Source organism: Chinchilla lanigera, unplaced genomic scaffold, assembly GCF_000276665.1.
Source record: "Chinchilla lanigera isolate Chin_1 unplaced genomic scaffold, ChiLan1.0 scaffold00210, whole genome shotgun sequence".
Classification (NCBI taxonomy): Eukaryota; Metazoa; Chordata; class Mammalia; order Rodentia; family Chinchillidae; genus Chinchilla; species Chinchilla lanigera.
The window spans coordinates 288463-301098 of record NW_004955611.1 but is presented as its reverse complement, the minus strand read 5'-3'; the positions used below and the strand labels follow the sequence as shown (position 1 = coordinate 301098).

The following is a 12636-nucleotide window of genomic DNA, read 5'->3' as shown; positions in this document are numbered from 1 at the left end:
TTATCAGATTGAGGTAAAGTCCATCTATGCCAATTTTCTGTAGGGTTTTTATCATGAATAAGTGTTGAACTTATCAAAAGCTTTTTCTGCATTAATTGAGATGATCATGTGATTTTTGTTTTTGGCTTTGTTGATATGGTGTATTACATTAATTGACTTGCATATATTGAACAACCCCTGCATTCCTGGGATGAATCCCAGTTGGTCATGATGTATAACCTTCTTGATGATTTGTTGCATTCTGCTTGCTAGTATTTTATTGAAAATTTTTGCATCACTAGGGAGATTGGCCTGTAGTTCTCTTTTGTGGATGTGTCTTTCTCTGGTTGTGGTATCAGGATAATAGTTGCCTCTAGGAATGTGTTGGGGAGAATTCTTTCCTTTTTAATTTCCTTACAGAGTTTGAGAATTATTGGCATTAATTCTTCTCTAAATTTCTTGTAGAATTCAGCTGTAAATCCATCAGGACCTGGGCTTTTCTTCATTGGCAAGTTTTTTATTACATTTTCAATTTTGCTTGCTGATATAGGGTCATGGAGGATTTTTATATCTTCTTCATTCGGCTTTGGTAGTTCATATGTATCTAGAAATCTGTCCATTTCCTCTGTATTTTCCACCCTGTGACAGTAAAAATTTTCAAAGTAGGTACTGACAATCTTCTGAATTTCCATAGGATCTGTAGTGATTTCATCTCTTTCATAATTTATTACATGTATGTCAGTTTTTTCTTTCCTTTTTTAATAAGTTTGGCTAGGGGTTTATCAATTTTATTTATTGTCTCAAAAACCAACTCTTTGATTCATTGATTCCTTGTATTGTGTTTTTAGTCTTCATTGCATTAATTTCTTCCCTGAGCTTTATAATTTCATTCCGTTTCTGGACTTTTGGTTTTATTTGGTCTTTTACTAGAAGCTTGAGGTTCAGCATAAGATTGTTTATTTGTGCTCGGTCTGTTTTCCTGAGGTAGGAATTCACTGGTATAAATTTCCCTCTGAGGATTGCTTTCATTGCATTTCACAGGTTCCTGTAAATTGTATCTACATTTTTGTTTGTCTGTATATAGTGTTTAATTTCTTCTGTGATTTCACTGATTGTCCAGGCGAGTGCTGTTTAATTTCCATGTGTTTATGGAGTTCTTGCAATTTCCTTTGTCATTAATTTCCAGTTTCATTGCACTATGGTCTGATAGTGTGCATGAGATAATTTTAGCTCCTTGCATTTCCTTAAGCATGTTTTATGTTCTTAAGCATATGGTCTGTTTTAGAGAATGTCCCATGTGCAGATGAGAAGAATGTGTATTGTAATATTGTTAGGTGTAACACTCTGTATAGGTCTACTAAGTCCATTTGTTCACAAGTTTCATTATGTTCTGTTATATCTTTGCTGATTTTTTGTGTAGTTGATCTATCTCTTTGTGACAATGGTGTATTAAAGTTCCCTGTTATGATTATTTTGCTGGTTATTTCATTTTTCATGTCTGTTAAAATTTGTCTTGTATACTTGGGTGCTCCTGTGTTTGATACATAGCTGTTTATGATTGTTATCTCTTCCTCTTGAAGTTTTCCCCTCACAAGTATGTAGTGACCTTCCTTTATCTCTTTATCTCTTGGTTTGAAGTTCCCATTGTCTGCAAACTGAATAGCTACCCCTGCTGTTTTCTAGGTACCTGTCACATGGAGTATTGTTTTCCATGCTTTAATTTTCAGTCTATGAGTTTCCTTTCGAGTTAAATGTGTTTCTTGTATGCAGCATATTTCTGAATTTTGTTTCGTGATTCACTCTTCCAGTCTACTTCTTTTGGTTGGGGAATTGAGTCCATTTACATTGATGTTTATAACTGATATGTATTGGCTTATCTTTGTCATGTTTTCCTGTGGTTGGTTCCTCTTGTTTCCCTCTGTTTAATTGCTTGCTCTGCGTGATGTTTCCTTTCTGTTGTTCTGAAAGTTGTGGTCTTTTTATATCATTCTAGAATATCTTTTAGTACTCTTTGTTGGGTTGGTTTGGTGCTCATGAAGTTCTTCAGTTGATCTTTATTGTGAAAACATTTTATTTCTCCATTAAATTTGAAGGATAGTTTTGCAGGGTACATGAATCTGGGTTGGAAGTTGTTTTCTTTCAAGACCTGAAATATTTAACTTCAGGTGCTTCTTGAGTTGATGGTTTGTGTTGAGAAATCTGCTGTGATTCTGATGGTCTTTCCTTTATAGGTGATCTGCTTCTTTTCCCTAGCAGCTTTAAATATTCTGTTTTTTGTTGGATTTCTGGGATCTTGATCACTATATGTCTGGGTTTAGATTAATTTTGGTTATGGCTAGTTGGAGTTCTATATGCCTCACTTACTGAATGCCCAATTCATTTTCCATGCTTGGGAAATTTTCTACTATTACTTCTGCAAATAGTCTTTTTTCTGTCATTTGTGCTGACACCTGCTGTTTCATTGATGCCTATTAATCTGAGATTGTTTTTCTTTGCTTTGTCTCGAAGCTATTGAATTGTTATTTCTTGGTTTCTTGTTATTTTTAAGAGATTCTTCCTTTCATGGTCATTCACAGCAATGCTGTCTTCAAGGTCTGAAAATATATCTTCAGCTTTGTTCTAGCAGTTTTACCAGTTTTTGGTGGAAGTTTTAGTTTCCTGGATATCTGTTTGAATCTGTTTCATGCACTCCAGTTCTTTCCTATACTGTTCATTCAAGGTTTCCATTAATTTACTATGCTCCTCTATTTTTTTCTATGTCTTCCTTAGATGTGCTAAGGAATTCTTTCATTATTGTTGTCATTTCTTTTTTTACCTGAGAGATTATTTCTGATCTGATGTCTTCTATGGCCTGATGGAGTTGTTTCTTTACTTCAGTTGCTATCATTTCGTAAATTTCAGGTGTATGACTTCTAAGCTTGTCTGTTTTGATATCTCCCAGACTTGCTCTGGTTGGGGTAGAGAACTGAGATTGCATTTTGCTCCTTTGCTTTTTGTCATTTTCAGAGATGCTGAGGTTCCCTGGAGCTCAGCCTCACTCCTAGGATGATGTCATAGTAGTGGGGCAAAGACCCAAGGGTCCCTAGTGCTCAGTGTGATGCCTTGTGTGTGTGTGTGGGCAGGGTGTGATCCCCAATGCTCCCACAGCTATCTGTGGCTCAGCATGGCCCACACTCAGGGGTTCCCAAAGCTGTCTGGGTTTCAGTCCTGTTTCCACTGGGGTGTAGTAGTGGGTGGGTCATGGTCACTGCATGTCCATACACTGCCACTACCCCACCCAGTTCCCACACCAGTCAGTGGGGTAAGTGTGCAGTCACTGAGGCCCCTGAAGCTGTCTGAGTTTCAGCTTAGCTCCCCTGAGGGTACAGGGTTGGGACAGGGAGGAGCACTGAAGGCCCTTGAGGCTTTCTGAGGCTCCCCTTGGCTCCCAAGCTCATGTATGGGGGCAGAAGCAACTCATTGGAGTTCCCAAAGCTGTTCAAGGTGCAGCTCAGCTCCAACGGGAGGGGAAGAGGGATTGGGAGTGGACCCCAGACTCCTAGAGCTGTCTGGGGTTTTGCCTGGCTTCCAAGCTTGTGTGTGGGGGGAGGAGCAGGTCACTGGGTTTCCCCTCCACTTGTTTTTTCACTTCTGCTGCTATCATTTCAGAAAGTTCCAGTGTTTGCTTTCCAATTTCATCTCTCTTCTTGAGTTCTGGGATTGTCTTGGATGGCTGGGGGTCTGGGGTTGCATCTTGCTGCTTTATCTTGTCATTTTGTTTTCTCTTTTTTATTTGGTTTTCTATATTGACTCTTGCTTGTTTGTATTCTATTTTGATCCTATCCATGAATGGGCAATTTTTATCCTTCACAATATCATTTGAGTTATTGATTGAGTTTTTAAAGTTTTACATCAAACAAAAATTTAAATGTGACTTGATTGGGATAATATGAAACCTATAGATTACTTTTTGTGTAATTGAACTCTTTAAAATATGCATCTTCCAATTCATGAACATAGCATAGTCTTTTTTTTATTTAGGTCCTCTACAGACTATTACAGGTTTTTTGATTTGTATCTGCATACATGATAATCAGAGTTTAATTTTCCTTCTCTGAATTTTGTCTGGCTTTATTGTTGGAAGTGACATTCTTGGATTTCTGAAGCCAGGTCATAGGATCTTACAACATGCCTTGGTTTTTGAAAATATTTATTTTGATTGAGACAACATGTAAGAATTCTGAGACAGTTACCATGTGAAGAAGCTCAAGATGAGCTTGTTAGATCCCACAAATGCTTAGAGAAATTACTAATCAGCCTCTGTCTGTTTCAGAATTTTAAGCTAAGGACTAGACAAGTTGGGGAGAAGGCTTCAGCCTAGGAGTGTGCTGGGATTTTCTCTTGTACTGGCTTGTGAAAATCAATTATGCAAATTTATTCCAAAGGTGACATTAAATTTTGTCACTTTTTCCAACTTGGAATTGGTCATGGTGAGAGTATTTTTACCATGAATATAGGCAAATGCTAATAAACAGGATGTTTCTTTTTTTCTCCTTCTTTCCTTTCCTTTCCTTTCCTTTCCTTTCCTTTCCTTTCCTTTCCTTTCCTTTCCTTTCCTTTCCTTTCTTTTGTCCTTGTTTCTTTCTTCAGAGTTAGTTCATAAGCAGTTACCAGGATACTATTGACTCTGGCTACAAGTACTTGAAGGACCCCAACCAAAAACACCCAGCAGAGTCAGAACTAGAAGATGTAATAATACATTTTAAAACATTAAATATTAAAATATTAAACTCTGAGGGGCTGGGGATTTAGCTCAGCGGCAAAAGCGCCTGCCTGGCAAGCGCAAGGTCGTGAGTTCAGTTCCCGGTACCGGAGGGGGGAAAAAAAAATTAAACTCTGATGATCATGTATGTAGATACAAATAGTTTTAAAATATCAATTAGCTGGAATAGTTTCTTATATGACAATGAATAACCTATACTCTTTTCACATGATCTTTGATTTTAACTTTTTATTTATATTTAGGTTGACTACTGATATCTTTAAAAATAAATCTGCAATTTTATTTTGAGCTTTCTGCTTGTCTCATTTCTAGGTATTTCATTTTTTTGTCTCTATAAAATTGCTGCATATGTTTTATTAATATGTTTCTCCTGCATTTTAAAGTTTTATATATTTTAATACATATATAGGTATATATTTGGCTATATATTATGAGTGATTGCTGTAAACATGTATCATTAATATATGAAAGTGAAAAGTTAATTGATAATATGCTGAGTGTTGTGACACATACCTGTAATTCCAGCTAATCAGGAGACTGAGGCAGGAGGATTTCAAGTTCATGAGCAACTCAGTGACTTAGTGAGACCCTGTATCAATGTAAAAATTAAAGGGCTGAGACATAGCTCAGTGTGAAGGCCCTGGGTTCAATCTCCAGTACCATACAAATCAAGCCAAATGAAGCCAAATGAAACACCTGGGGATGTAGTTCAGTTGTACAGAACTTCCTTAAAGAGTTTCAGCAGTAATGAGATTAGTTCTTCTCTGAATTTCTTGTAGAATTCAACAATGAATCTGTCATGACCTGGGCTTTTCTTTGTTGGTAATTTTTAAACTACACTTTCTATTTCATTTGCTGACATTGGGTTATTTCAAATTTTTATATCTTCTTGATTTAGCTTTCGTAATTCAGTGTGAGAACCTGTGGGATTGATCCTCAGTATTGACAAGACAGACACATGGATGGACAGACAGACAGAAAAAAACAAAAGAGGGAAAAAGAAAGAAGTTAATCAGTAGTTTGTTTTTTTGTACAAAACAGGGATGTTAAAATTTTAACTTATTTTAATTGCTCTTACATACCATTTTGTCAAGCTTTAAAATATTTTTCAACCCCGCAAAATATTAGAGTTATTTTGTACAAGAAGTGTTATTTTTAATGAACTTATACATTTGCCAGTTGTGTTCCTATTCTTTACTTCCTGCATTTTTGCTCTTCCATCAAGAATTTGTGTGATGGAATACTTTATTTAAAGTTACTGAGAAGACCTAATTCAAGTTTTGTCTGTCTGAAAATGTCTTTACATTATTATAATTGTTGAAGGTCATTTTAAAGAGAATATAATCTTAGTTGATCATTTTTTACCTGGAAAATTAAAAAATATTATTCCATTGTCTTCTAGTTTTCATTATTGCTGTCAAGAAGTCAGCTGTTAATATAACTTTGATTCCTTTAAAGCTGTCATCTCTTTTTCCTCTGGATACTTTAAAAATTTTGTCTGTGTTTGACATTTTGACATTTTATCATGACATGTCTCAGTGTGAGTTACGTTATATTTGTTGGTTTTAATTTATTGGGAATTTTGAATTTGTAAGTGTATGTTTTATCTAATGTGGTCATATCCTCAGCCATTTTCTTCTCCATTGTTGTTTTTGCTTTGTTGTTTTCCAACCTCTTATTGTTGCAACTAAGCATATTTTAACTTCATTCCTAGTTACTCTGTCTTTACATTTTATTTTAATACCATTTGTTTTCTGGACTTTATTATAGGTAGTTTACCATCTTAAAGTCCATTAATTCTCATCTTGCTATTTTCTCAGTGTATCTCAAAATTCATGTGTTAAAAACTCAGTTTCCAATACAACTATATTAAGAAATTTAACTTTTTGGGAAGTTGATTAATACCATTAAAAAGGTTTTGACAAAGGAAACTTATCCCTGTTTTGTCCTCCCCACTTCCATGCTGTGAGAATACAACAAGAAGACCCTTACTAGAGGCTGGTGCTTTAATTTTGGATTTCTCAGCCTCCAGAACTGTGAGATATAAATTTCTGTTCTTGTAAATAACCCATTCTGTGATACTATTTAATATAAGCACAAGTAGACTAGGATATTTCTTTTTGTTCATTATTATAATTTATAATACTTTTTATAATATCTAGTTTCCTGTTGAAAAGATCAATCTGGGATTTCATTTCTTGAATATAACAAAACATTTTTTCACCATCTTTTTCTGATAATGCTTCAAACTAGGGTCCCTATGTGTCTGTTTCTGTGACCTGTTTTAAAATTGTGCCTTCATAGTATTTTTTGTCTCCACACTAACCTGGCTGTCTTTGAATTTGTGGTGAAATATATATTGAACACTTCTTCCTGGAGATAATTTTGGATGTGTTATAATGTTTTCTTCCCCCAGAGTGGATTCGAATTTACTTCTGGCAGATATTTTGGGTAATCTTAGCTCATTTCAGGCTTAATATATTCTCGATGAGAACTTGATTTTTTTGAAAAACAGGGTCTTGATATGTAGTTGAGGCTTGAACTTTCTATGTAGCCCAACCTGGCCTCAGACTCACAGTGACCCTCCTGCTTTAGTCTCCTAAGTGCTGAGATTACAGCTGTTTATAATACCTGGGCTTGATTGTCTTCTGTAGTTTACATGTACTTGTCAAGTGCAGTTTTTCAACTTCCTAACCCCAAAAGAATGGCTATTTATGGTCTGGGAGACTTTCAACATTATATCTAAGCATTTATTCACCTCTTATCTATAAACAAACAAGACAAAAAGTACTCAGAAAGCTGGACTTACCATCTGAATTTGTGTCTTTTTTTCAAACATCTCTACCTATTAGCCCTTCATGACTTTATTAAGCTTTAGGTGCTTGTAACATTTTGAAGCATTTGTTTTGTTCAAATATGAACTCTGTACCACTGGTAACAGAAATCCTATACTGAGTATTTCAAAGTATGGTTATTTTATTTTTCATTTCTATGTGTGCTATTTGTTCATTTTAAAATAGGCTATATTATTTTTAATAAGTTTCTTGTAGGTATGGTTAAATTTGTGTAATTTTTATTATTTATTATTTTTATTTTTTTTGAGACAGGATATCACTATGTTCCCCAGGCTGGCCTTGAAATATTGGGCTAAGAGATTCTCCTGCCTCAGCCTCCTGAGTAGCTGGGAAAACAGGTGTGTGCCACTACACCTGGCTTAAGCCTATGTAATTTTGTAAATATGACAACTACATTTGTCTTGTAGTCTGCATGTGATAATTCTGATATAAGAATGTATTGGTTCATAGTGTTATGTACTTTTTAAGAGTGCAAATTTCAATTAATAAAAACAATTTTTAATGTATGCTACTTTCTACAAGTATATAACTATAACTTACAAATGTTACAGTTCAGTTTGAATATTTTGAAGTTTAATTATTCAGGGATAGGTGCTAATCTTTGTATAATTTAACAAATAACAAAAACACTGAAGTACTTAATTTTCTCAAAGTAACTGCCTTTTTCAATGATTTTTGCTCATGTGCATAATTCCAAAATAAAGTAGGAAGCATACATTTATTCAGAAATGTCTTATAAATATTTTATTTTTATGTATGGAAAACAGTAAGACCACTGCTCTCCTAATTCAACAATGTGATTTTATTGTTACTACTAAGGGAGATATCTCACATTTCCTTGAGATGATTTTGTCTTTCTCTGCTGTCCCATAGGTTAAGAATTTAAAATATTTTACTTCTACTTTCCCTCTCCTTTCCTAATGTAATGATTTGCATATTACTATCTCCATTTACTGTATCTTAAAAGTAACTTTAGTTTTTTTGAGCACATTTATACTAATAATTGTATTCAGAATTTTTACTATGATATATTATCTCTGCTTCAAGAAGAGGTTTTCATTATCAGTTATATTTTCAGTCCATCCATCCATCCATCCATCCATTAATCCATTAATCCATCCAAGAATCTATCTTTTCATTCACAGTTGTGGTTCTTTGCTCAGCACTATTTTTGTCTTTCCTGATTTCATGCATCATGTTTTTGTTTGTTTATTAAATGAAATATCTTGTAGTACTTTTGTAAAGCATTTGGAGCTCATACACATTGAGTTCTTGCATATTATTTGAAAAACATTTTACTCTAATATGCAAATGATAATTTTGCTTCACATAACATTTTTGAGTCTTAATTATTTTTTAGTAGTCCTTATATGCTATTCTCCCATTGTAGAATCTTCTGGCTCCTGGTATTGCAGATGAGAAGTTTGATGCCAGGTTATTTTAATTGGTATTTCAAATAAATTTAAATAACCCCTCTGTGTATAATTCTGCTTCCATTTAATTTTTTGATAGTATATTAAATATGTATTGTATGCTACCGTCTTTTCATATCAAATGTTGGTTTAAAAATATTCAAAAAGCCCCGCGTGCCCTGTGCCGAGAGAACCAGTGCTCCGAGAGCTGCTGGACCTGTGGTTTCGAGTTTGTGCTTGGCCCACACCGCCACAGTTCCCAGCTGAAATGCACAGAGAGAGCCAGGTATTTCCCATCTACTCCCTGAGGGCAGAGCATGCGAAGCATGATGCCACCGACATTACAGACTGAGTCTCTGCCCTCCCTGAACCCACAGCAGAGAGGCTGTCCTCACTCAGAAGCTCCAGGGACTTCTCTGGCTGGGGGCAGGGCATGTAGGCTCTCCCAGCCACCGCACACCCTGCACCGAGTGAGCGAGTGCTCCAGGAGCTGCCTGACCCATGGTTCGAGTCTGTGTTTTGCCTTTGCCCAGACCACCTAGCGAGTTGAAGGATGGGGTAGTCTGTGACTGCTATCCATCTGGGCTGAATCTAGATCCTGTATGTTCCTGTATCCCATCCTGGGCTCATCAGTCCTGAACTGACTGGAGACATAGACTCAAGTGGTTCACAAACTGTAGACCCTGCAGTTTGTGTCTGAATTATGCCTGTACCCTAAACTGCCTGGGGACATAGGTCCACTGGACCGGGATTGACACACCAGTGCAACCTAAGTGAGATCATGCACGTGCCCTCAACTGCAAGGGGACGCTGGATCAGATGGTTGGCCATCAGCTGACAACAGTGCCCATGTCTGAGAAAGGGATAACTAGATACAAATCAAAAACTGCCGGAAAATCTGAGACTAAGTAGCGCTACTCAGAGGTCACCCAGGGGCAAACCTGAAAAACAGGAAAACTAGGGACAATAGTGCTCTTTGCAGAGCAGCTACTGATGAGGGAAACTGAGCTTTCTGTATCTGGTAGCAAACATGTCAAAACCAAAGACTAAAACACAATCCCAAAACTCCACCCCACTCAGAACAAGTCCAGGAGACATCAACATAGGAGAACTTGGTTAACACATGACTGAAATAGCTGAAAGGATTGCAATGGAAGTAAAGAAATAACTCCATAAGGCCATGGAAGAGATGAGATCAGAAATACTCTCTCAGGCAAAAAGTGAAATGACAACAATAATGAAGGAAATGCTCAAAAAGTCTGAAGAAGAAACATATAAGAAAATAGAACAAAAGGATATTATACACTAACCTTTGCAAAGGAATCCTCAGTTGTCTCTAATCGCTCCTCTCTATCCCTAGAATTCGGGAAACTCAGGCTGAAGGCCATGAGGTCCTTCTTGGGCAGGCCCTCCCAGGAGCATACCCTCTGCCCCCTCTGATGCGAGTATGACCATCTCCCCACAGCTCTCAAGCACACCAGCGTGGGCTTCCCAGGTCCACACATGCTGTCACCAGGCAGCACAGAGCAGTGTAGTGCTGTGTACAGCAGCAGCGTGAGCACCAACAAGCTGAACACCGTGCAGATGGCAATGATCAGGTACACATTCATATCCACTATTGCCTTCTCAGAGCCTGACATGCTCACAAGTGTCCGCAGCAAGGCTTTTGGTGTCTGGCCACTCTCCACCAGTGACACCAACAGGGTGGCAGTAGCCATCAACGCAGGCTTGCCATGGTCCTTCACCAACACCAACAGGGACTGATGTGGTGCATCCTTCTCGTCCAAGGCACATGTGGTGCTGATCTCACCTGTGTACAGCCCCACCTGAAGCGGGCTACGCGTGCCACCCAAAATTGGCAGCAGCTCATAGGACAGCCATGCATTGTAGCCAGAGTCCACATCCACGACATGAACCTTTGTCACCACGTGGCCTGCACACACTGAACGAGACACCAATGTACTCACAGTGGGCCCAGCTCTGCCTGGCCTAATTCCCAGTAGCGAGGGCGAATTGTCATTCTCATCCAGCACAAACACCTGCAGAGTCACGTTGCTCCCCAGGGCAGGCACACCAGAGTCCCGCACGCTCACCTGGAACTGCAGAAGCTCCAGCTCCTCGCGGTCCAGAGGCTGCAGCGTGAACACCCTGCCACTCTCCGCGTGCACTGACACGTAGCTCGACAGTGCGCACTCGCCCACGCGCCGCTCCACCAGCGAGTAGGACACCAGCGCGTTCTCCTGCGTGTCCGCGTCGCGCGCGCACACCGTGAAGATGTGGGAGCCCGGCGGGTTGTTCTCCTTCATGAACACCGTGTACTTGGGCTGCGCGAACGCTGGTGCATTGTTGTTCATGTCTGCCACCTCCATGGACACGGTGGCAGAGACATACAGGGAGGGTAAACCCACATCCCGCACGGTCACTGACACCTGATAGGCAGAAGTGGACTCATGATCTAGGGCACTGTCCAGCACCAGTGAATAGTAATTCTTATAGGTGGATGCCAGCTTGAAAGGGACCTGAGGAGTCAAAAAGCAGGTCCTCTGTTCACTGATACCAGAGTCACTGTCGGACATGCTGATCAGAGCAATGATGGTGCCCACTTCAGTGTTCTCTCTCACTCAGTTAATACAGACTTCAATTCCAAATCTGGGGCATTATCACTGGCATCTTCTACTTCTACAATAACTCTACAATGGTCAGAGAGTGGAGGCTGTCCCTTGTCAATGGCCTCTATGAGTATTTCATAGGATTTGCATTCTTCAAAATCAATGTTTCCCTTTACAACAATTTCCCCTGTAAATAGGTTCATGTGGAACTTGGATGCCACATTTGGTGAAATATCAGTTGAAAGTGAAAAAATAATTTCCCCATTCAAGCCTTCATCTACATCAGAAGCATTGATTTTAATTACCATCATTCCATCTGGGACATTTTTGGGCAATTTTACCATATAAAGTGTTCTATCAAAAACTGGAACATTATCATTGGCATCCACTACTGTAATGAGTAACTGGACAGAGCCAGTCAGCTCAGGTTTGCCTCCATCAGTAACGGTGAGCTCTAAAAATATCTCCGGAATTTCTTCTCGATCTAAAGATTTCTTTTTTTTTTTTTCGATCTAAAGATTTCTGTAATATAAGCCCAAGACCTTTCATCCGCTTGTCATCAGATGGTTTTTCCGGCAAAAAGTATTCCCTGGGGCTCAGTCTGTAAGTCAGCAGAGCATTGGCTCCAACATCTGTGTCCCATGCGCCCTCTAGTGGTAACCGAGTGCCAAGTGGCCTAGATTCTGCGATGAACAGACTCTTTTTGGGTTGCTGGAAACACCGGAGGGTTGTGGTTAATGTCCTTCACCTCCACCTCCACGTGGAAAACCCGCAGCAGCCCGTCCACGATCACCTCTAGGTGGATGCTGCACTCCGCGCTCTGCCCACACAGCTTCTCGAAGTCGATTTGAGCGTTCACAAACAAAATGCCATTCTGCAGATTTACCTCCAGGAGGTCCGCGCGCTCCTTGCACGCCACCTGGAACAGGCGCGGCACCAGCTCCGCCAGCTCCAGCCCCAGGTCCTGCGCGATGCGGCCCACGAAGGTGCCGTGCTTGGCCTCCTCGGGGACCGAGTAG

At 39.0% G+C, this 12636-nt stretch overlaps 2 protein-coding genes across 3 annotated transcripts in view; one reads left to right on the top strand and one right to left on the bottom strand.

The window, feature by feature from the left end:
* The window catches only part of LOC102016119 (protocadherin alpha-C2), a 203784-nt gene that overhangs the window by 56045 nt on the left and 135103 nt on the right, over nt 1–12636 (top strand). The window lies entirely within an intron of this gene.
* Nucleotides 9131–12635, bottom strand: LOC102017831 (protocadherin alpha-4-like; the record flags this gene model as incomplete). Its single annotated transcript, XM_013510123.1, is given in 5 exon segments — nt 9131–9271; nt 10319–11631; nt 11634–12131; nt 12169–12313; nt 12315–12635. Coding segments are annotated over 5 exon segments (2418 nt in total), but the record flags the coding sequence as incomplete, so codon positions are not given.